This window comes from Annulohypoxylon maeteangense, assembly GCF_022496945.1.
Source record: "Annulohypoxylon maeteangense strain CBS 123835 unplaced genomic scaffold GGS22scaffold_22, whole genome shotgun sequence".
NCBI classification, from domain to species: Eukaryota; Fungi; Ascomycota; class Sordariomycetes; order Xylariales; family Hypoxylaceae; genus Annulohypoxylon; species Annulohypoxylon maeteangense.
In genome coordinates, this window is record NW_025953269.1 from 388,938 (window position 1) to 414,085 (window position 25,148).

The 25,148-nt window shown below is 46.6% G+C and overlaps 5 protein-coding genes across 5 annotated transcripts; 2 read left to right on the plus strand and 3 right to left on the minus strand.

Moving 5' to 3' along the window:
* Window positions 1–13: 13 nt before the first annotated feature.
* On the minus strand, window positions 14–2,257 carry GGS22DRAFT_173880 (CDP-diacylglycerol--serine O-phosphatidyltransferase). The gene is made up of 4 exons (XM_047963002.1): window positions 1,666–2,257; window positions 1,465–1,563; window positions 1,138–1,331; window positions 14–1,049 (listed from the first exon to the last, which is right to left on the minus strand). The coding sequence occupies exons 1-4, from the start codon at window positions 1,730–1,732 to the stop codon at window positions 675–677; spliced, it is 735 nt and encodes a 244-aa protein (XP_047814806.1). The 5' UTR covers window positions 1,733–2,257; the 3' UTR covers window positions 14–674.
* A 96-nt stretch (window positions 2,258–2,353) lies between these two features.
* GGS22DRAFT_78444 (putative peptidase family-domain-containing protein) lies at window positions 2,354–5,767 on the minus strand. The gene is made up of 4 exons (XM_047968093.1): window positions 5,266–5,767; window positions 3,409–5,131; window positions 3,231–3,357; window positions 2,354–3,171 (listed from the first exon to the last, which is right to left on the minus strand). Exons 1-4 carry the CDS (start codon window positions 5,629–5,631, stop codon window positions 3,075–3,077), a joined length of 2,313 nt encoding a protein of 770 aa, XP_047814807.1. The 5' UTR covers window positions 5,632–5,767; the 3' UTR covers window positions 2,354–3,074.
* A 4,442-nt stretch (window positions 5,768–10,209) lies between these two features.
* Window positions 10,210–11,759, plus strand: GGS22DRAFT_78468 (uncharacterized protein). The gene is made up of 2 exons (XM_047968094.1): window positions 10,210–10,560; window positions 10,640–11,759. The coding sequence occupies exons 1-2, from the start codon at window positions 10,489–10,491 to the stop codon at window positions 11,645–11,647; spliced, it is 1,080 nt and encodes a 359-aa protein (XP_047814808.1). The 5' UTR covers window positions 10,210–10,488; the 3' UTR covers window positions 11,648–11,759.
* A 1,390-nt stretch (window positions 11,760–13,149) lies between these two features.
* Window positions 13,150–16,529, minus strand: GGS22DRAFT_173887 (uncharacterized protein). The gene has a single exon (XM_047963003.1). It carries the CDS (start codon window positions 15,899–15,901, stop codon window positions 13,757–13,759), a length of 2,145 nt encoding a protein of 714 aa, XP_047814809.1. The 5' UTR covers window positions 15,902–16,529; the 3' UTR covers window positions 13,150–13,756.
* Window positions 16,530–17,925: 1,396 nt separating this feature from the next.
* On the plus strand, window positions 17,926–20,806 carry GGS22DRAFT_78498 (uncharacterized protein). Its single transcript, XM_047968095.1, has 2 exons — window positions 17,926–18,444; window positions 18,818–20,806. Exons 1-2 carry the CDS (start codon window positions 18,420–18,422, stop codon window positions 20,542–20,544), a joined length of 1,752 nt encoding a protein of 583 aa, XP_047814810.1. The 5' UTR covers window positions 17,926–18,419; the 3' UTR covers window positions 20,545–20,806.
* The last annotated feature ends 4,342 nt before the right edge of the window (window positions 20,807–25,148 follow it).

A 25,148-nucleotide genomic window follows, 5' to 3' on the forward strand; every position in this document is an offset into this window, starting at 1 on the left:
CTAATCCGATGAAAAAACATTGGTTTATCTAGATGGTGGAATATGAGTGCTCACCCGCCTCCCCTATACAAGACGTCAATAATGAATATATCTCATATCACTTGGAGATAAACCAGACCATTTGGAGTGGAATAAATCAGAAAGCACCGCTCTATGAGTGTTATCATTCCAATCTATACCTAACCGCTTGCCATGCGTATGCTACATCAACGTCAACATCCACACCCCTTCTCCCTTGCTCTCCTTTTTTTTCTTGTCCCTCCTCCCCTTTTCTCATTCTTCTCTTCATTTCCTTCTTGTCTCAGCTTTCTCTCTCTTTTTCTTTAACCTCCCAATTAGCCTAGCCACCCAAACGTAAAAACACCGGAAGGGAAAAAACAACAGACGCTGCGCATGCATGCAAAGCCCTCTCCCATACATATTCCTTAATCATTACTTTAAGTAGAAGTAGGTATCAAGCCGCCGACCCTGCAACACCCCCTGCCTCCGCTCCCGCCCCGAGACCGAAAAGAAAACGCGGACGCAAAAACAACCTTATTATCAACGAAGACGAGAGGTAAAAATCTAGGTGGCCGTACATGTACATAACGGATATCTCGCTCCCCAATCCCTGGCGTAAATTCCCGTAGGGCCAGAGGTAGTCAGGGTGGGTAGTTAGATGAATAACCCAAAGTCTAAGGCTTCGGCACATGTAGCGTCTTACTACACATTAAGCACCCGTGGATTAGGAACATCGCAACGACGGGATGGAATTCGAGCGCCGAGCCTTCGAACCAAACACCTCCCGGTATTTGGTCCATAACCCAGCCCTCGCTAACCCACCAAGCCATAAGCGCGTCGAGCCCGAGCGTCGTCGGGATGGGCGTACCCTCGAAGTAGCTGGCCTTGCCTGATGCGTCCTTGGGGATATTACCGCTAGAAGCGGTGACATTGAAACGTGCGAGTCGCGTTAATCCGCAGAGCACGAAGACGGTAAGTAGAACGTGGTCGAGGGGCGTGCGAAGTCCGATGCTGAACGCGACGCAGGCAGGGGCTAGGCCGAAGGATATCTATATGAATTTGGGTTAGTTAGGTGGTCAAGTTGGCCAAGAATTATTCCCCTGGAATATGAAGAGGGGTAATATAAACGAGGCATACCAAATCAGCCAGCGAATCCAGCTCTTGACCCATCATACTGCTCTTCTTCCGCCACCGTGCAACTCGGCCGTCCATGAAGTCAAAGAATAGCCCAAAGGGTAGGAAGATGAGCGCGAGGTATAGGTTCGTCTTGTCCACGGGGTCGCCAAGGCAGTAGCGTAGGGAGGAGAAGACGGATGATATACCGCAGAATCCTGTACACAGAAGAAACCAGATTTTGTTAGCCATGGAGAATTTAAAATTTATGATATAATAATAGGCATAGGAAATATCTGGAAAGCTAATAATCAAATCATAAGAGTAGATGTGATGTTGGGTAATGTATACCATTTAGTTCTGTAATGTAGTCTGCCATATGAAGGGCTTTCAATAGCGAAAAATGACCGCCCGTAGCTGAAGATAGGAGATCCTTCTGTTTATTGTATGCTACACATAAGGACGACATCGTCAGTATACTGTATCCATGAAGCTAGCTCGCCGCGAATAGACAAGCTCGTATACTTAGCATTGTTAAGATATACTACGTACAAGGTTCTTCTGTAGCACTGGTCTTGGATGCAACGCCATTGCTGCCACTGCTGGTTCGTTTCGACATTCTCTCTGTGTCGATTTTTCTTGCTACACCGCTCGATCGACCAAGGAAGATATCTTGTTCTTTTTCAATATCCTCGAAGGAATTTGACGATATATCTTTCTTCTTATATCTGCTTAGATCACCAAACACGATATATTTGTCGTCTTAAGCTTATTTTGTTCGCGGATCTTCCTTTTCGTCTTTCGCGTAGGTAGTAAAAGGAAGTCGGTTGTCGTCGCCGAATACCAACAAATGCCTTTTTGTAAGAAAGTATGTCAAATTGTTCCTTAGCTTGTTATTAAGGTAGTGGTGATTCCATGAATTTAGTATTTTCTGACACCGGCGAAATTGACTGTCGGGAGTTGAATCAAGAAGGAGCTTGGTAGCAAATGGAGATCGCGAAAAAATAAACCCTAGAAGCAGAAATGGACAACTTTTTGAACCTATTTTGGCATCGGGTAGGCGCAGCATCATTGATGCCGTCATTTGGACACGTCCAGGGCCCGCTTGCCCAAATTAGGACAAGCGCGGGGGAGGCTTAGTTAGAACCGTGACCGGCAAGTTTCTTTGTCAACCAGATCCATGGATGGATGTATTTCGTACATTTTTATAGGTAACTTCAAGTACGTACCTCAACTCTACACCTTCTAAGTCGTCATATTCAATGCCGATAGATAAATTGTGCTAGGTATAGGTGCTCGTACAATCCAACTCCTCTAAATGGCACCGTCATGTCAACCATTCACAAACTAACACGACGCATTTCGAAGTGGCTCCTTTTGGCACAGAGACACACTATTAGTTCCTGGATGCTGCTCACTCTCTATGTACAAAGATTTGGGTAGCAACACCACCATCTCTATCATCATCTCCCCGACTAGCTCGACTGATGAAAAAGAGCCAGCACGAATAATTAGGGTATTCTCTTTCGAAAGACAACGTCACTTACGTTATCTCGGACGTGTATATCTCCAATGATTTAGCTTAATGAAGCCAACCCCTGAGCCCTACTACCAACCGTTTTCCACCTATCAGAATGGTACCGGATTGCCTGCCCGTCTTGCTATGCTTGCCAGATCAAAACCTGACCCTTTCCCTGGACACTCCAATGGTCCGACGCGAATATGATGCGGTAATTATGTATGCTAGATGCGAAGCGAATAAGACAAGAGAAAACCCAAGTAGCGAATCCTGTGTATGCCGGGGATATTATGCCGTCCGTAACAAAATGAATATGCAGATGCGAAAACCCATCAAATCCCTCGAGGATGCAACTAGTAATCCGCCATTAGGGCGAGGCGAGTGCAGTTTCCTGTATTCACCACCCTTATCACTCATTCGGAGTTTATACCGAATGTCTTATTCATCGCGCGATGATGACGCCAAAACCGTCAATCCAAGCTGCACAGGATCCTGACACTCCACAGACAGTGTAGCCGCGCGGTGGAAGTAGTGTGTGACTAAGTAGTCTTATTAGCAACCTCGATCAAAACGTGATATAGAAATAGTCAAGACGTACGGAGATCCACCATGCGCATTGCCGTAGATGGGTGACTTTCTTCCCAGGCTCGTCAGGACCTGGATGCCGTCTATCCATAGACCTGACCTCACAAAGAAACCAGTGATGTATTCGCCTCGTCGAATATCTAAAGCTGTTAGGAATAAATGTTGCCCACAAAAGATCGGTGATAACTAACCCATCTCAAACGTATCGCCGCCAGGCTTGCCCCCACGCTTTCCAAACAACTGGCTGGAACCGTCATCGTAGGAAAACTCGAGTCCGTCCAAAGCAAATCCATGATAAACTATCACACGAGAGAGAACTCGAGTTTTTTGCGTGACACTTGTGAAAAGGAACTCTTGCGGCTCACTTCCCTCCATTTGCGAGAAGCCAAGCTTATCACTGCGATACGCTGATTTACCAAAAGATATCTTCAGGGAAGATGACTTGGAGCATAAGTCATGGAAGTCATTTATGTCAAGATTCCCACCGCCGTGTGATTTAATGCAGACCTTTATCTTCGATTTTCGCTTTTTCTCTGGGAGTCTGTCGCGAAGTTCTTGTTCTGTAAGGGTTAGGTTTCGCTGCACTGGACCACTCTCCATCGGGTATTCGATCCAAGTGTGGCAGAGATCGTCACCTTCAGGATAGATTTCTATAAACGACACACCCGTAGCTGCTGTTATCTGAACATGTCCATTCTCGACCGGCCAAGCTTGGACACTTCCGTCTGGGTTTAAAATCGGATCGTTCGGGAGCCTAAAACAAGGGTGGCTGCGGAATCGTAGGCAATCAAGGCGGTGCCAGGTACACTCGTCGGCTTGAGACACCGGCCCTCCTTTCGACTTAGTTCGTGTGGCGTAAGCCTCGTGGGCCACGAATGTACGATTCAATGTGACATAGTCTCTTAACATAACTCCATTTTCCTGATGCGGACATCCGAAAAGATGACCGGTTTCGTGAAGATGGGCGCCAATCCCGATATTGGCGGCTTCCCAAGAGCTTCCAGATTCATTGCAGTCATTGGCGACGAAGTTAGTGTCGGTGGGGGTACAGTCAGTAAATGCAGGGACAACCTCTTCAAAACTCGTAGGATAGCTTTGTAGACAATGGGACCCGAAAATTGCCATGTGTAGATCTCCGGAATTGCCGCCCAAGGCTGCATGTCCGGTGACGATCTTTGATTGCGTATCCCAGTGCGAGTCTAGGATCAACACTGAAACATACTGCGTCTGCCCTGGAAGTGGCTTAAAATAGTTTTTCAGCGCATCTGTAGCAATACCATAAAGATCACCCTTCTTCGTCGCGTTGGGATTTTGCTGCGCGATATCCAGGTCTCTAATTTCGGCCATCGTCTTGTCTGATCGGATAACGTGAATGCGTGCCTCTGATCGCATCATGCCCATCTCCCTATCCCGATAATTGCAAGTGCCTGTAGTCCACTCTTCTTCAAATCTAAACACTCGTCGTCCGAGCTTATTTCTCCACATCTGTTCGGCGGTAAAAGCTTGCCATAGGTAAGCGGCCATTCGGAATTTGCGAATAGCTGTATCGAGGTCATTGCCTTCCCTCTCCACTCGGGCAGGAACAGCATCGAAGGTGCCCGGAGAGTCCTTGGCAAGGAGAATGGCAAGTTGCAGCGGCGGTGAGTTCATCGGGGGGACCATGTGCACTGTGAGATATGACGAATGTATCGGGTTTGAAGAACCACTGTTGGCGAGCTTCGGGCTCGAGAAATCGAAACGAAGTCTATTTGCGCCAGGCACAAGGTATACCATAGCTTTGAACTGCGACTCGCAGACTGGCCAGTACGTTGGTGGGAATCCATCATCTAGCTTGCAAACTGTAACAGATCCCTCGAGCGATCGCTGTCCTGGCTCCCCTACCATACCATTGATGAGGAGAATCTTTTGCGAGACCTACCAAGGAATCAGTATATATTAACAATAGCATCCACAGATAGATTCTGGCCATATTTATTTTCTCCCAACAGTTTAGTCAAGACTAGTACCGTTGAAGGCTCTAAACAAAGGGAAGGTTTTTTTTATCGTACCCATGTATTTTCTCCAAGGTTAGTAATTCGAGGAGAGTATTGAGATACAGGCAGTGAGGATTTGCCGTTCAGCGCAGGAGACCCCAGCCCAGCCATCCCGGATACACCATATCTATTGTTAGAGTTTGGTTGAGGTGGCGGCCTGTTGGCGGGAACTGGAGGAGGTTGAGGTAGGTCTTTTAATTGGGCATTAAGAGCCGGGTCCGAATTGGCCGTTATGGAAGGTGGCGTAATTGACCCGTTGGTAGGAGTTGTGTTCTGGCTCTGGTGGTCATCGTAACTCGAAGTGTCAGTAGAACGATCAGTGCGGATGCTAGCTCGCGACCGTCGTCGAAAGTCTTTGAAATTTAAGAACGAAGGCGCCATGGTGATTCTCGACTTCGGTGAGAATTATGCAGTCGATTCTTCAAAGGTAAGCTGAGAAATACAATCGTTATAAAGTAAATCAAATCTCGAAGGATAGAAAGTTGGGTTTGTTTTGTTTTCTTTCGTAATATCGAGTAGCCAGTCTAGTTTAGTAGCTAATCTTCCCAGAGCTATTTTAAGAAAAGGGAAGCAAACGGCTACTGTTAGTCCGACTAACACAGCTGGTAAGCTTCCCTAACGAACGTAACTGATTACCTAGGTAATCAAGTAGGTTAAGGAGGGAAAAGAGAGAAAGCGGTAGGATGATTCACTTTATGAAGTAAGAAGTGAGTGTTGCGTGGTTGGGAGAGCACCGGGAGACCAGATAGGACGAAGTGGAGTGTAGGTAGATAGATCTTCAACGATCGACTAGTGCGTATGAACCTTGGAAACATGTAGCTTCGGCTATTGGTATCCGTTCTGCTGCTATCGTAAAGGTTGCATCAACCTTAGAACCTGTTACGGGGTACCAGAATTACCTCAGCAAAGTCAGGTTGATAGGTGTTATCGAAAACAATAAAACGAAACGAGAGTAAGGTAGCCTCTCCTCTTGAGAGAAGACTTCTGACAACTCTAAGAAAGAAGATAAAACAAATGTTGGTTCTAGTTAAAGGACCGATTCATCGATCAAGCCGTATTCCGTAACGTATTCCGTAATCCTAAAGTACAACGAGTACTACAGCGAATACAGCGAATACAGGTCTGTCTGTACGGGCTGTGGTACAATTGAATGTGGTCAGCTAGATTGGACAGACGATCAGAGCGATCAGAGCTCTAGAATGTAGATTGACACCGGATTGACATGTGTCTACGGGCGGGATGTTGACGAATTGACGAATGATGATGACGTCGCGGCTGATAAGTGGGTAACTGGATGTAGCCAGATACTGCTTAAAGTGGGCTATGAAACTAGTGGGATTCTTTTGGCTCGCTGAAATTAGGTCCAACCAAGTTCAACCAAGCCTTCCAAGGAAGGACGCTTGTCCTATTTGGAAGTTGAAAATTTGGATACGAGAAGTCGCTACGCAAGGGCCGCGAGGCTCCGGGATACGTACCTACTTAGGTACGGGTACATGTACGGATCCGTGATATATCCTATTAATGGATTGTAGGTATTTCCGAAACTGAGATTTACACTTGAATGGGAATTAAAAAAAGACTTAAAAATGTAGGCCTTACTTACATGCTAGGTACCTATTAGTAGGTACACTTGCAAAGCAAGAAAAGTTCGGATGCTGTCGGATAGCGTTACCGGCAGATACCGTACTGACAGGTAATACAGTAATATGTTAGGGACAAAGCGTCTAAAAGGTTGACCTGGCAGCCTGGCAGACCTGCACTTGGAGTGCCGTGACAAGGTCGCAATGTTGTGACTAGGTCATGCAAGAATCTCGATATGTTTATATTGTTTATTATTGGGCGTTGGGAGGTGGTGGTACTGGTACATGCAGAACTAAGTGGGTGTGATTGCGCAGGCGTTGTTGTTCAAGATATCAACGAGGGTTGAAGAACAGGGCATGCAAACTAACTACACTAGTATTTTAATAGAGAATCTTGGTGTTGAATGAAGATGAATTCGATTAAGTAGTTGCTGAGTTAGGTTATTGACATCGACAATGTATCGGAGTACGGCAGAATGTATGTGTTTCGTGCGCAAAATGATGTTTAGGTGTCCCTCGAGGTTGTGCAGTGTATCTCTGGCACTGTCAAGCCATGTAACCGCCCGATGATAGATCATAAATGCAGCGAAGGTGTGAGCGTATCTGATTTGTCTATCGGTAACTCGCCGTTGACTTGATTTACAATGATTCAAGTATACCCCCGCAAGTTCTTATTCGAAACGCCGAAAAAGAAATTTAACACGTCCTATCCGTAACACAAATAACGGGATGATGTTGAATGTTGATGGGTACTGCGAAGTTCAACTTAAATATCATGTATATGACAAGGTGAAAGTCCAATGGCGTTGTTGGGTTTACCTTCGGAAAGGAAAATGTATTCATTGGAGGAAATACTTGTATGCAATAATCAATATCTTACCTTGATAAGCAGCATAAACAGGTTTGGTATCCGGGTTTTGTAGGTACCTACCTCTTAGATACCATAGATGGATATTTGCGCCTTCCTACTCAGCAGTTCCTATTACTAACCTTGAAATTACCAAACGCAGGTGCATTGGAATAAGAACAGCTGGAATTCCAAACGGACGTTTAAGGTTCTCCCACAGATGTTAACCGGTCCGACCCGAAAGATACCCAGAGTCCTCTTTAACTCTATTCCACAAAGTTACACGTACATAGTAAGTCTACCTAGGTAGGTAGTCTTACATTCCTTACTTGCTTGACCTTGCGCATTTGTAAAACTGTGACAGGTTCGCACAAAATATTAGGTGTTCCCCTGATCCTGTCAGGTCATAAATGCAGATGCAGAGACGCAGTGGCAGGTTTAATCTGGGCGGAGTATACTGTGTGTTCTCCATGATCAACATTGGCGCATATCCGTGCGGCATGTGCATGTCGGCCTTACGTCCTTACGATATAGTAGGCGGGAATTCGTCGTCCAGCAAAATCTCGTATCCTCACTTCTCTATCCTCAAAAAGCTACGTATAATCTGGACTATCTTATAGTGTGTCGATTATGTTGTGAATACGCAATACGAGGTTCGGCATTAGTTAAGACTTATGGGTTTCTTTGAAACCTTTACTAGTACAAGTTGCCGATAAGAGATAGAAACAGTAGGTAGGTACTTACCTACCTACCTATGCAATGTAACTGCTGTACGACCCGTATCCGATTGGGTTCCTGATATTAATATACAATATCATGGAGCATCATCGCCCATAAGGCTGGCAAGTCAGATGAGTAGTTGTACAGCCAAGCCGAACTCTTTTACTGGAAAGATATAATTACTAAGTATGTAATAGCATGAATGGTACTTGGTAAGTAGACAAAGAGCAAGCTTTCATGCTTTAAAGTGTTTGCAGTAAATGCGGGTATAGCACGTTTTCGCGGCGTTTTAGCCCTGCTTTCGTTTAACAGGGGTTTAAATTGGCTTCCATTTTCGGATGAGAGGTCGCATGCCACGAATCTCGCTATATCATGTATCAAATGGAAGAATGATAAAAGGCTATCCTAGCCCTCCTTAGAATCCCCTTTAATACACGACAATTCTTATGATTCTAGTATGCGAAGAAACCTGAGGTCAACCACTAGTGGAGACAGATGAGATCCCCAGCTACAAATGTTCCCTCCTTTGCCCCTTAACCACTGATACAATCCACTCAGTTAAAATTCAAGCTAGTCTGGCCTCTTCAGTTTTATGTCTTCAAAATATGTTATATAACCGGTGGAAAGAAGCTTACCTGGGTATCTGGTAGTTATCTGCTAAGACAACATTGTAGATCGCACCGTAATAAGCTCATTCATATCTTGTTGCTAGTTTCTACATAGTAGAGCAACGTATGTAAATAGGGATGCTGATAAGCAATGTTATGTCTAGAAATGTTGCTGTATTAGTCCTCACCCTGGCCTATAAGAATTTCTTATTCCGTCGTGCTATAATAACAATTGTATTGCTATGTTAGTGAAAAAGACCATTCCCCTTCTTTCCCTTTTCCCCTTTCTCATGTCCCATTTTTCCTATCCCCTAATTTTTAGCATGTCTTATTAGTAAAGAATTAGGCTTCACTTCGAAGAAAATAGGAATAAATGTTCTCTATCATCCCCTTTCCAGTCAAGTTTTGTTGGGTTTGGGCCAAGCCTTCCCAATGTCCCGCAGTATGGATAATAAGTATCCATAAAATGATCATGGTCATGTCAGCTGGGAAAAGAAGAGGGAACAAACACCAGTAAGCTTCAGTCATAGCCTTCAGCGTAGACGCTGACCTATGAAAACATGGCATTGTAAATATATGATGATTGTTCGCAGGCAGTCCTGCAGTTGACCAGCCCGTCCAAGAAACGATTGGGTGAATAAAAATATCCTAGTCCTTTGGGAGCGACCTTATTGGTTCCCAGTATGTAGCTGGTAAATTAGTGGATATGACGAACTCCCTAAAGATGCTTGTGTATCGTGCTATGGGCGCTGAATTTCTGGCCCTATGAGATCTAGGCAGGTGCTGAGGGTTAGCGGTTTCCCAAAGACCCAGGTGAAGACCCAAGGGAAGCTGAGCTCGGGCTTAAAACATCAATTTTATTGCATCACCCGGTTTCCATGGAGAGAGGAATGTAAAGTGTTAACCCTTACTGGGTTAGCCTAGCAAGGTCAATTAGGTGCAAGTACCGTAGAATGGAACTAGACCATGGGCTAGGACCATTCTTATTAGTAAAACTTTTAGTTCAGCACTATTTTCCTTTGCGGGATCAAAGATCCTTGGTTTGTATCTCCGCCAACTGAATTGACTTTTTTTCCTTCCCTAACGCACTCCATCCTCACCCATCGTCGTTCATTACCAAAGTTTTACAGTTACAGTATACATCTATACACTTTGTTTTTTTCTTCTTCTATCCACTCACTCTAAAAAAGTCTTCATACCGATCAACTTCGAGATTCATTTTAATATACCTGAGACTTAGAAAAATCGGTATTCCTGATACCTAATTCCATCCTACCATCCATACCTATCAATAATATCCTCGATCCTCCTGAGTAACCATCAACCCCCCTTCGCTTACACCAGCAAGCGCCCGGCCAACAACTCGACCCAATCATCCTCCCTCCCCGCAATATTTTTTCTGATAACCACTCGACGAACGTCACTTAGAACTTAGGGGGAGAAACTAAGAAGAATCTCTGGCCTCTGGTCTCAGCAAGGGAACATGTCGTCGCCGTTAAAGAAGCAGCCAGAGGCTGTCGCAGATAAGGTCCTTAAACGAGTGGAAGTTAGCAAGGTATGTTGAAAAATCTAGTCTACCTACCAGACGACCAAGACGATATCAGGACCTAACATTCTTTTTTTCACGATGACAGATCGCCCGAAGGTTACAAGGTCGACTGGCTCTGGCACAATTCAAGACTAAGCATGGATGGGAGGACTTGTCACTCGATAACATCGAGCCCAAGATCGAAGAGGAGATCCGACGAAAACGTCTCATCGACGGCGATGTCCAATCCGACTCTTCGTCCAGCACATCAGAGCTACCGTATCCCAGTAGTAGAACGCTCATGAGCTCCCCGCTCAAAGCCCCCCTCTTTTCGGATGCCATCGGGTCGAGCAATGGCAGCACCGGTCATCGCAAGCGCACATATCACATGGCATCATTCGATATGGATATGGCCATGTCAAGTCCGACTAAGCGATTCCGTACCTCGCCCACCGCCTACAAGTCTTTCAATGCTTCATATGGACATGGGTCTTGGAGGACACACCGCCAACTAACCCAATCCTCTCCTATCAAGCCACGAAGGCAACAACACTTCACGACGTCTACCGGACCAGATATTTCTTTCTTCCAAAGCGCACGTCGCCCCTCTGTGGATCTTACACCGAATTTTGCGGCAATTTCGGATGATGATGACGACCTCTTACCAGCGCATTCTTTTGCGGTCAACCACCACCAATCACCTCCACGAACACCTCCTATGCGCAGCAGGGCGCTCAATCGCCGGGGCAGGGACAGGAACGCAGCAAACGGTCAGAAATCTGAAGAGGGCGCAGATTTGTTACTCTATCTAGCGGCATCTCCCTCACCCGCAACACATTCGACCAAAACTCGTATGGATCCCCCTTCCACACCCCCTCCTAAGAAAGACCTTGCACTTCCCTCGTCTATGATGACGACACCGGGAGGTGGTAACCTTTTCCCGACCACCCCTGGTCAGCCTTTCGATATTTCAGACTTCGTCAATATCACGCCCAGCCCGGCACAAAAACCATGGAAGACACCGCTGTCGCTTAGGACGCCTACAGCGAAGACGCCCTTGAGCGGGGCGAGACGACGGTTAACGTTTGACGATCCTGTGCTTGGTCTACCTTAAACCTTGCAGGTGTTCTCTTATTCTACTAGTATTTAATGTTGGGATAATTACGGATTGCCTTCTCTTCCCTTCCCTTCCCTTCGATATCTACTTCGATGCCCCCTTTTTACTTAGTGTGCACATACCACACATACGCAAACAAACGGACGACAATACCCGGCTTTGGCCATGACCACTTAGTATGGATGTTTCTACGGGATGGATGGATGGATGGATAGACCACAATGGTCGATACGCTTGTACAACACAGGATACGGACTTTTTCTATTTTCTCTCGGTCAGCAACGCGGGATGCGCGGAGTCTATTGGTCACGGTATCAAGTCATCAACCCTCGATTATCATCAATTTGATTTTTTTTTCTTCTTCTACTAAACCTGTAAGATTCGGTAACCCTCTACCTACACCTGCATTTTAGTATTCTTGTTTCTTTGTTTTTGCGAGACGGGGAAACCTGTTGCATAGCCTTGCGATAATGACCACCTGGTAGGAGTCAGGATGGCCTGATAGGACGGAATAGGGTGGAGGCACCACGCATATCGGGGGAGAGGACGTGTAGTTCTAGCTCACTCACACATCACATCAACATCACACTCTGACAACGCGAGTCTGTTTGCTTTTCCTCGCAACACCCGACGAGTCCCGACGATGACAATTGCATGGTTTCGTAATGCTTGTCATACTCAATCGAGGATAGAGAAGATGCGGAGATAGATAATTGAACGAATTGGACAATGAGAAGTAATTGTTGTCGTAATGTGAGAATAAAGTGCATGTGATATTGCTCCTTTCGTATGGTTGCAAGAGAGAAAAACATGCGAGATGTGACGCTAAAACGCGTCATTAAACTCGCGACGGGAATTTTCGCGTTCCGCGTAGAGTTATTAGCCAATGAGGAGGCGCTGGACTTCAGGGGGTAGCGGGGTTTGTCAGGGGTACCCCTCTACTCTTCCCAGCTTTGGTGTCGCGTTTGTCGACGCTTAAAGGGAGATATGGTCGGCGATTTACTTGCGTGATTGATACCTCTACTAGGTAGTTTAGATAGTTACATCGGTAGGTTTTCCAATGGATGAATCGTGTGATATTTGTTTATCTGTGTTTCAGTTTAGTCTTTACCATGTTGATTTTGCGATTGGGTATAACTTCAATCCCCTAGACACAAAAATTGTGTATGCTGAGAGACTTTAGCTGAGGATCAGCTAAGTATGAATATGCCTCCTAATTTCTATTCGCTAGAATGTAGGTATCAGTGTCATTTTCTGTATGTACGTAAGCTCACGTTGGATACCACTCAAGTAGCCGTCCTATGCACTACTATCAATGGATGATATAGAATGTTACAGTAGCCAAGATTCCAATCAACAGGCTCGCTAGGTACATCTACTACATGCACATGTGTGTATTACGTTGCGCTACGTATGTATGTAGGTAGATATCTAGGCAATGTACCTAGGTAGGTGGCAATGGCAATAGTCAAATCACAGCACACCTCGAGATAAACAACTAAACTTCAGAACTTTTGATTCAACTGATCTGACTCTCATCTGCGCGAACGTTTCCATTACACACATCCCACGTTATCAGCGCGGGTATATATATCTTCCATCTCTTCGTCTATCCATCCCTCGTCTCTCGTCCACGTCTTGATCAAACTTTCCAAGATCTCTCCTAAAGTTACACGTCTCGACTCTCATTTCCCTAGCTTGGGTATTGTATTCAGGAACAGGGTATATCACACCTTTCCCTCTTTTGTCTCGAACCATAAAAAAGAACACTGCTTCTGTTTGCTCAGGCGGGAGACGTCCTCGTTTTCTGTCCCCTTCCTTCGAAGTACTGGGTAGGTATCATAAGCGAGAGTGTGGTCGCCGGGTATCATCACCCAACACGAATATAAAATGTAAAAAATAGAAAAAAGAACAGCAATGCATCGCACCAGTAACTCCAAGCTACCCTTTTCGGTATAACTATGCGATAATCAAACAGGCGACGGCGTGCGCTTCATGCCTCATCACCATCGGTGATCTTTTCTTCCACCCATTATGCCCTAGACTGCCGTATATGTATATCCTCCCGTTCGTACCTGGAATTCAGGTACCGTACGGGAGCGACAACTATAACGCCTTGCCTACGCTCCCCTGACTACCGCCGCTCCGCCGCGTATCCGAGTCCCTACGCGCGATCCCGTTATCCGGCGTGGGCGTGTATCTTGCGGCCGCTGGGCCGACATCCGGGCCGGGATCGCTCCACTGGCTCATACTCATGCTCACACCACTCACGCCGCTCGAATATTTCGACGTGAAACTCTCGGTGCGCACGTGTGCCTGCCGTGGCGTATTGGGCACCGGTACCGGCGCCCCCTTGCTGCTGCGACTAGATTCCCTTACGGTGGCGTCAAAGCTGGAGTTGGCGCTTAGCAGATCCGGGCGATCTAGATCGAATGGGTCGGAGCGGAATTTGTTGCGTCGGGTGCCGACCGTAGATATGCTCGCATTAGACTCGCGATACATGCTGTTCATCGCGCTGTTCATGCGGGTACCTGCGTTACTCGGTTGCCGGCTGATACCGCCGCCATTTACGCTGTGTCCACGCGAGCGTCGAACATTTTGTACGTATGTTGCGAGACCGCCATTTGCCACAGCTGATGGTGCCGCGATGGCGTTCGCATCCGAAAATGGGTTGTTTGCTGCTGAAACAACTACAGGCTTCGCTTTAGCCGTGTTGTTGCCTATGGCATTGACATCAGAAAAGGGGTCGTCGAAGTTTAATCCAAGACCACCGAGGAAATGCTGTTCATTGCCCATAGATATCGATCGACGTTGGCTTCCTCTCACGCTATTTCGCACCCTTGCCGCTTGCTCGAGTTGCCTGTCGTCCATATTTAAAAGTGTGAGGAAGTCAGGCTGAGAGGGAACTCTCGGCGCATTGTTATTGCCTGTAGACTTCGGAACTGAGTACGACTCGTTATTTATCGCATCAGCCTTCGATTCGTGACGTAGTCGCCAGTTGAAATTTCCGTCTTCCGCCAACCGACCCCACCAGTCCACGAAGCGGCCCTTGGTAGTTGGCGGGCCTCCTATGATTCCGGCATTTGAATTATTTCGACTATGCGCTCCATCGAGTGGGCCAAATTGTGAGTTCCCACGGTCAAGGTTGACGCTTGGGCTTGGGCTGTTGCTACGGGCTACAATATCGTTGACCCTTCCGCGCAATCTCTTATACTTCATACCAACAACGGCCCAAAGCTTCTCGGACATTGGCGTCGGACCCAGGGATGACCGATCAATAAGATACGGGTCTTTCTCGCGGTCACGGAAAGTTGCATCTGGAGATAATGGTGTTAATAGTGTACTCCTCCGCCCATGCATCTTCCTCTTTCGCCATATCCAGATTAAGAATGCCAAAGAGGAAATGAATATGACTCCTCCAACTACACCACCAGCTATCGCTATCGTCTGCTGCGTTGTGATGGCATTGCCGGTGACTTGCTGTTGGGTCGTTGACAGACCTCCTCCGTTTGTCTCCGTTTCCACTGACGATGACCCTATAGATTGCGTTGCGCCTGCTGTTAGGGTCGCTGTGTTTCCGTCTAAACCAGTTACTATAGATGAATCCCCCGGTTGGCCAGTCAGCGACTGCGCCGGTGCTGCGCCGTCTGTAGTCGGTGCATTTGTACTTTGTGTCTGATCCCCTGGTTGAGACGGCGTAGGTCCAGCATCAGTAAGGACCCCAGAATCAGAAGGGAGAGAGGCGTCGTTAGCTGTGCTAACGATCGACGCCGGTAGCGCCGAGGTGGTCTGATCAGTTGACTGGTCAGTAGATGGTGACTGGTCAGCACTCTGACCTATCGCCGGTTGTATAAATACTGGAGGCGTATTAGCTATTGCTGCGGTACTTATTGTACTTGAAGCACTTGAAGATGTATCCGACGAAATTTGAGTGGCAGAGTCCGGTTGTGCTGGGTTGTCAACCGGAGTCGCCTGGGGATCGGTCGGGATCGATATAGATGTAGAAGATGAAGACGCGAATAATAAAGATGAGGTCGTACTTATACTCGAAGCCGAAGTAGAAGATACTGATGCTGATGTTAATGTTGATGTAGAGATAGAAGTTGAAGTTGAAGATGTCGAAGTCGATGTCGATGTTGACGAAGATGAAGACGATAACGAAGTCGAGGATGAATTTGATGCAAGTAGTATCTTTGCTACTTTCGGCACTGCCGTACACCTTTGACCGTTGCGAGTTGTGATCGATGCCATGATCGTAGACTATCAAGAGTAGGCGATACCTGTCGCAGAAGCTTAAGATGAAAGATGAGAGATAATTACCGCCACTCTGGGCAAATGAATTTTAAACAAATTGAAGTTATACGAAAGAGAAAAAAAAGGGAGGCGGCCGTGTCGGCCGGTCTACGATCATAAGATCATCAACGACGATTTGTGAAGAATATGATAATACTCGTTATTTTCCCCTGGAAAACAGAGGAGGAAGCGATTTAGCGCTCTACGCAAGAGAGGAGCAAAAATGAAGCTCAGAAAAGAAAATGAATTGTACTAGATGGAAAGAAGCGAATGGGAATAGAGATGGTGTTGTGGCTTCACACGAGCGAGACAAACAGACTAAGGCCTGTCAAGCAGCGAGGCCAGAGAGGTGTCAGTCAACCATAACGAGACTGAATTACCCGAGAATACTACGCTAGCAGCCCAGGAGAGAAGATTGCTACCAACTAAGTAGCCTGCACGGCCATTGCTCGCCGTCGCTAAGGACAAGACCCTGTATAGCATGTTTGAAGGTGAAGGAAAGGGACGACGGGATTGGTTGGTTGAGCGTTGGAAGAAACAAAGCGGCGGAGACATTCTAGACAGGGGAAAACCCCTGAGGAGAGTCGATAGCCTCAGGATTGCCTTTAAAGAGTGTGGGGTAAAACACTTTAACCCCTGACTTGCGACACACCTGAAGCAACGGCACCCCCTTCAGCCGCATGAAAACGCCACAGCATATTATTGCGATAGCCTTAACAAAACTCCAACATGCCGTTTTATAGCGACAGAAAGGTAGTAGTATAATAGTAGCATAATAGTAGCGTAGTAGTAATCATTCGAGATGACCTTCTCTTATCCTAGTTTAAAAATGGATTATCTCGACATCTGTTACTTGAACATTGTGGCTTGTTTCGTCGATAGTTACCTAAATAATAATAAGGTGATTACCGATTAAGTTGCTAAAGTTTCGGCCCGGGTGAGATGGTTTCTTGGCACACGTTGGGGGTGTCACGTAGAGAAAATAGGGAGTTTTACCATTAATAACTAGGCGACCTAGCGAGCTCCTAGGTAGTACCTGATCAATGATCAGGGCGTTTTATGTACGCGCATCGCTACTAAAACATCGTACTTAAGAGTAGGTATGTCTTTCTTAGCTTTAGTCCGGTCCGATCTGTATTGGAGAATCAAACTTGAATGAAAAGAAGAAAGAAGTCATCGAATGACTCCAAGTTTCAAGCAAAGGATAGATCTGTCATGGTGAAATTCCGACAAAACCTTTAAGGCGATCGGATCAGGTGCCTTTCCGAGTGCCGAAGCAGTATTATGCCACGATACGGTAGCAATGGCGGTGCTCTCGTCGTATTTGTATCCACTTGACATACTCGATCTACAGAGCATCAAACAGTAAGGATTAAATATTCGTTCAGATTGATGGGTTGTCTGAGTTGAAGCTTTTTTACTAAGACATTATAATGTCCGAAGAACATCAGCTAGTCTCTTTTCTCTTTAATTACCTCCAACAGGTCCAAGTAAAAATGTCGAATGCAAAGCAAGTGCAGGTGGAGGGTTTAGTCCGGAGTTATTAAAGATTCAAACGGGATTACCCTGGTACCTACATACATCATGGATGTCACTACCTACATGTATGTAGGTAGTATCAGCAAAGATAACATATCCGCGGTTCAACCATTTCTTTACATAATGCAAATATCGGCCGGCTTCGCAAATATCAATTCGAGAGATGCTCCAACAATCGATAATTGAGTAATACCACACCAACTCCAACGTCCACATTCCCAAATGCTAGGTACGTTAAGCGTGCTATCCAATAAATGTCAAGGAAATACTATGTACTCCGTACGTACCTTTTATATAATTATACCATTGGGTCTTCTTAATATATGTACATACATGCACTGTATTAGTAGATACTTGCATACATAGTAACGCACGGACCAGTACATAAACCATAAACCATAACCATAACCACATGTGCATACAGCGTACATAACCAGAGAACCCAGAAAGAAAAAAAAAGTCGCTTCGCTTCCCCAGTTCGGGTCAGTCCCGCCCTAAACTAAAACTAACTTAATCAACGCTTCGCTCTAATCCGTTCTAACCCGCTTCTAATCTTGACAGGGACTTCCCATGATGTCTTCTTCTAGATCTTCGAAAAAGTCATAATATTGAAGAGAGTTGCGACGTATTTTATTCCATTTTAGGAAGATACTGTTTCTTTTTCCAAGTCTGCGGGAATCTTCACGTACTTAGTATCTTCTCCTTTTCTAATTAATTGGGCCCAGCCACCGCCTCCAATACTCCGTTGGAGAGAAGTTGTGTGACCTACTACGAACCTTTCGTTGCACGTTTCGCTGCTTGCTTTGCTTGCACTGCTTATACGGCACTATCACTTACTATCCTCTAAACTATTATACAGTCTTTATGACCTATTATCCCTTAGATACATCTCGGTATATGTGTCCGTTTACAAGAGCCTACTGCTGTACCCGGAAATATGTTTGGGTCACTAGTCACTGTCGGTAAGTTGAGACACGATCCTACTTCTTCATTCTCATTACGCTTCGTGCGAGACAGAGCTAGTTAAGATATCATGTCATATCAAATCATATCAAACCTAATACCTGCTACTTCGTTACTTTCTATCCTAAAATCATAAATCTGAAATTAATTAGAGGACGTTGTATGAGTGTCACGTTCCCTCGTTAAGGCATTTAATACCTACCTATGTTAAGTCCGTGAAAAGAAAAGGAATACAAGTACATGATCCATTAGACCCATCTACATAATGTCCACGTTATTTTTATTACATTTTACATACATCAACTACCTTAACTACCTTAACTACCCACACTCGTCATTATTACCGGACGTCATCTCATCTATTCGCTATAGTCCAAACTGGGGAGCTCGGTCCTCCGCCTAAGGATGTACCGCCTCCCACGCCCATCAGATTGCCGCAATGCAATCCAGAACTGAGCAGAGATCCTCAGCCGTCTCTCGTCCGATTTTTGCAACAGTTGCAGCGCCCTGCCGAACTGTCTGAGGCTCACTTCGCCGCCCTTGGCGTTCACGTACATGCCGATGCCCCTGCCGAGGACGTCCTCCCGGACCCGTCTTACCTCCCCGTGTTCTCCGAATGGGAAGGCGTGAGCCTGGACGAGGCAGCGCGTAGGGATGAAACTTTCCGCCGACCGCTCTGTAACAAGGGCAAATCCCCCGACGCCCGGTTCTTCCTGGAGCGCCGCGATGAGCTTTCCCTACCCAACCAGGCTGCCTTCCGCACGGTTCGGCGCGTAAAACCACCGCAGGGGAAACAGCAGCCACGGCTCGGGAATTCTTATGAATTTTATAAGCAGATGGAGCTTATGGCATCTTATTGGGACGATACTTCGCTACCCCCACTCGTCCCCGAAGATGACGAAGAGGAACCTCCACCACTTCCACCGCGTCCCACAGACGCTAGTTCCGAGCAACCCGCTGCCGGTGCGGCCCCCGAGTCCAACGCCCGCTCCGAAGCGGATCCCGAAGCCAAACCAGAGAAGGAACCCCAGCGCACGACCTACCGCACCAGCGCCGGGTCCCAGATGCCGGCCGAGTTCCGCCACAACTTTGTATCAGCTTTCGTGAGGCTCATCGCCTACCCCTTCGGCTGTAACATCATCCCGCCCAGAGTCGAACCCCGCCTGCAGCTGCTCTCGCCGCCGTTCAGGAGAAGCTCCAACTCAAAGGGGCCTTTCTCGCAGACCGCCTCGTACTTCCCCTCCGGTTGCGTGTTCTTATGCAAGTCGCCACTGACGCGCGAGGCCGCGCGTTCGGGCATCGTGGAGGGACCTATCGCAGCCGTGTCGGCGCGCAATACGACGAACTTTAATAGCCCTGCCGACTCCAACATCGATTTCGGTAGGGAGTTGGTGGCCGCGCTGATCACGGCCCAGCATAGAGCGCGCGAGGGCCAGCCAGAAAAGCGCTTCGGCGAGGGTAAGTGGTGGGCGACAGAGAAGCGATGGGGTGGTGGCGAGGGCGGGCCCATAGGTCGCGAGGTCGACGGGGATTCCGTCGTAGGCGATAAAGACGCCGCGGCACCTGGAGAGTCCGAAAACACCGAAGCTAGCAAGCCAGTTTCCTCCTCCTCCTCCTCCTCTTCTTCTTCTCATCAGAAAGGCAAGCCATCATCACTACCCCTTATCCCCATGCGCGGACAACCCGTAAGCAAGAAGCCACGCAAGAATATGAGCATCTACGACAGCTATCGTATGGTCCGGCTACCGTCGTCGAACTGGGATAAGAAGACGGTGTACGCGCCGATCGGCAAGGTCAAGGGGGTGGAATACGACGACGTGTTTGTGCTGAGCAGTCTATTTCACCACTTTAGCGTTCTTAGAGTCCGCGTGCCGAGAAAGCTGCTCGACGTCCTCGGTGGAGAATGGGAGGGTATCGTGGAAGCGGGGATTGGGGCCGAAGGGGAGAAACTGAGGAGCTGGGGTAAGCTGGAGATGTGGCGGAGTAGGTGGTTCGACTTGTTCATCGTCGAAGAAAGGCTCGAGGCTATGCGCTTGCTTTGGGGTATGATGGCATGGGTTATGAGAGTGGATGAGGACGTCGTGATGAAGAATACTTAAGCCCAGAATGTGTCTGGCTGGCGGGTGTGTGGTGGAAAAGGCCGAGGCCGCTTTGGGTTCGGGTTAAGATGAAGAGGGCGGCTAAGAGCTCTCTGGATCTAGACTTGGTGTGCGCCTTTTTTGTGCTGGGCAGATTTGGGCATTGCCCATAGATGTGAATTAAGCATGTAATGAATGTCACGAAAAATTACTTTCCTTGATTTGTTTCTCCGCATGGCACGTAGTATCTTCCCCTGTTCGGCCATCTATACCTACATTGATCCCCTTGTTTTCAGGGTGTATGATACAAATCCTAAAATAAGAGGTCGATAGGCCTGAGACTAAAGAAAAATAAACATGGAGCGCCGAACATGATTCAGCCGTTGTTCAAATGATATATACAATTATACATTTATTGTAATTGTAATACATATGTACCTATGTAAGTATATTCCATCAATATGCGCCTTAACTAGTCATTTTATAGTGTCTTTATAGCCAATATGTTAAGATGTTTATCATCGCTAAGGTCACATGAAACTAGAACAGGCTAGAATCCATTTCATAATAAAAGTTTGACTACGGTTGGTAATTCATATTCATTGTTCTTGTAATTTTACTTAAGGCCGTATTTACTTCAGGTCATGTCGCCTTTGAACATAATGGTTGAACACGAAGAATAGGATTGGAATACAAGATAAGTATACAGTGGGATTTCAAAATCAATAAGATCAATACATGTCTTTTCTATAATAAAATACTATATTTACGTCAAGGTAATATAAGTAAATATATAAGATTACGGCAAAAAGGATATGAAGTTGCTTTGAGAGAAGTCGCATGGGGCATATTACATAGCTTAGGTAGGTAGGTTGGATGCATTCGGTGAAAGTCGCCATGGTAAGTATTTACGAAAACGTCTATAGATGCTACGCGTTTCTATCATGTGATTGGCAATATATGTATATAAACTTCTCACCTAATGTGTGTATGTGATACATATATATTATCAGCAGCATTGGGCACTCATGCTTTGCATATCGGGTCTCAACGTCGTCTTTTGTTAGAAACATCCCGCGTCCAAAGAGCGGTATAAGGCATATACAGATCCCGGATTCTCTAAAATTCTACAAGAGACCAATTCGCAAGGGGATTCGTGAGGACAATATGAAGATCTCGGGTCAGGTTGCCTCTTATGAAAGCTTCGGGATCACGAGAATGACGTAGCGAGATCAGATATCGCGAAATGGTATCACGCGAATCGAAATTTCTCCGTAGTCTAACGTAATATATGCGGCCCTTGGCGCAGATTAGTAGATTTGGTCTCAGATGAGCTCAACGTCGTCGTTGGTCCAACGTCAACGTCCGGAATGAAAGGCGGGAGGACCCGTCGCTCCACAATCTAGCGCTGACTAAGGTCAACACGCTCGAAGGGTCTTTCAAGAAAGACGGTGACTTAACCGCGTAAAGTCTTAGCTCTGCTCCCTTAAAGGGATCTAAGTATCCAAGTATTTCCTTAGGTCCGGATTTTCGCAATTAGTGTTGACTCAAGATGCGGCTCAAAGATGCGTGCTGCTGCTAAAGATAGAGAAAGGCAGCTGTATAGCCTCAACCGCCCTATTCGGGCAGCTGAGCCGTGGCGAGGTGTGATAGGTTCGAGGGGTTTGACGGGGTTCGACGGACGCGTAGGTGAAGAGACGGAAAAGGTATAGTGCGAGCTCTCCTTATGAGCTGAGACGGCTCTTGTGCGCCAGTGAAAGCAGCGAAGGCAGGAAGAGCGCCGTAACCCGGCGAGCAACTATCGATACTGCATAGCCCGGCAGAAGTTACATGCAGAACTCCCAGCGGTAAAACGAAGATAACGTTGCAGCGGTGGCTGGATGGTGGGCCTACACTGGCATCATTATAATATCGGACCGCTGACTTGCAGATGCAACTCTGGAGTAGCTTAACCGGCATCATATCTAGATAAGGCTGTTGACTTGTGGCCCATGCTGTCCCGAAAAAATTTTAACTTGCAGAAGACGCGGTACTGGCGCAAGGCTGTGCTCGTCGGCATCACCTCGATTGGCTCCTCCACATAATCTTCCTTCCCAAGCACCTGGGAGTGTCTAGGGACGATGCATGTGGCGCCTGTAGGGACTATGGGACGAGAGCACTGACACCCGTCCCTGATGATCTGCTCCTACTTGGGATAGACCGAGGATTCCATAGACTACACTTATTAGTACACTAGGTATGATAGTGTAAGTTGTTAATAGCGACTCCGTTCCTTAGCTCGTTGGTTACCTCTGATTGAGCCGAAGAACGCTTCATTCTCCGACTCCATCTGTGGAGATCCCGTCGCTAGGAACTACGTACAACTAAGACAGCCTCTAAAACGGGAATGATCTATATTGGTATGCGGACGACCTCCGAGTTTCCCGCGGAGGTTTGAATATCGATTTTCTTTTTTCCGTGAAGATATTCGGGATATGATGAAATAGACTTCACAGCCACAATGCGTTTGTCACTACGTATGGGAACTAACGCATGCGCGGCAGGAAGAGAGCCGGGTTAATTAGATAGCCGTCTAATAAGATCTTCCAGGTATTGCAGAATCTGAAGCGTTGACCATGCGGTACCTATGTATGCACTGCAGCCACAGTGGGAGGATACCGACGTATCAGAGACATTAGAGGTCGGGCGGAGACGCAAGTTCAGACGACTTACTGCAAGTCAGCCACCATTTTCGGGTATCCCGAACCATCCATAGTCGGATCGTAGGGCCGGATAATTCATTGTTCCCAGCCGTAGACGCATGAGATCCACGGGGTTCCATCTTCTCCAACGTGGACGTGGATCCTCGAAAGCATCCACCTGCATCATAGTGACTTATCTAGGTGACTAGCTCATGGCGTTTGAGGCTAGGACATCTCGGTTTGATGTCTTAGATAACTACCTGCAGCATGATGTGCCGGATATGCTACTTATCCCTTAGCACGTCGGACATAAGGACGAATATCGTAGGTACATATGCCGCAGAAGACGGATTCGCCGGTGGTAGCTTTGAGACGTTGGGCATCTTGGAGAAAAGACCCTGAATAAACAAATAACCAGCAGCTGGGATTTACAATTAGGATAAGAGAAATTTGCACAATTAATGAGTGCCTAGTCTTCGCTCTGATTAGGTCGCCGATCGGGCTTGTTGTTACAAGGCTGCCCAAGCTGCTCATTCGTCCGAAGCACACGCTGCAGAGAGATTGCGCTGCAACCGTACTGACGTGTTCTGGGTCTACGGTTTATAGTCGCATAGCGATAGTTAATGCTAGAAGTGCCAGGTAGTTCGGACGGTGGTGATAGAACCAGGAACTAGGGACTAGGAACTGTTGTAGATTTGCATGTACCATATCAGTACTATCCATATGGCATATGGTAGCTGATGAGGTTGCCGAAAGATCATTCAGCTCCGAGCTTGGATCTTGAGAATCCTTCTTGACCTGATGGTTATAATTGTCGATCATATAGTAAGAATCATTCAAATATTTCAGCGTAGGGTGAAGAAAAAGGGAAGTAGGAACTTTCTAAACGACTAGCACACGACGATGGGATTGCGACCCATTATCCCCATAGTCAGACTATTGGATTTTGTTGGTCATAGTTGAGAGCTCGGGTAGAGTACGAGTAAAATTGATGTTTCTTTAGAGGAGAGCCGCGGTTTCAATCGCCGACTGGAATTTCGATTTTGATTTGTTCATAAAATATTTGTTCAAGGGGACCCTTGTTTTCAAGCTGATTATAGTTTAGCTTTTCATTACTATGTAATTATGTATATGGATATCATTCCACGCGGCTAGGTCCCTCAGACCCCTCTAAAATATGGTCCTAGCTTCGATGACGATAGCTTATTACTCTTTAAGGTTAATACGAACTACGAAATGTCTATAGAACTGTTGATAGTAGGAAGTCACGAGTTACGAATTTTCCAAAGCTGTCATTGGGTGATTTGTACATGTCTCGCGCCTTACTGCGCTAGAATAGGTATGAACTTTCCTCCACATATCGGCGTCGGACTTGGAACAAGCACCATGCCGCATATCGCATTTTGAGTATAGTTACCTAGTAATAGGTATTCTACCATACTAAGTATGTACTTCCTCTACCTATCTTTACTTACTTTCCTACCTGCACAATCACAGTCACATACACAGCTACAATCACGACCATTATCACTTACGACATACGACATACGACATATACGCAAATACGTACATACACACATATACACATACATACATACACATACCTACATACAATTCTAGATCTCCAGCGTCGCTCTCATCCGCCCCTCCTTCTTCTTTCTCTCTCTCTGTCTCTTTCTCTCACCCCGGCTGTAACCTGCAACCTGCAACCATGACATCCATGACATTCATGACCCAACTTTCTTGATCTACATACAGTATTTGCTACATCTGCTACATTTTCCTCACGCCTCTCACCTCCCTTGCATACCTAGCAGTTACTAAAGAAAGAACCTTACACTTTGCAAGCTACAAGCAAATAAACTGCGGCTCGGTACCATCAGTACATCTCCGAGTCTCTTGAAAAAGTATCGACGTTTCCACACCGACCCCTGCTCTCTGCGC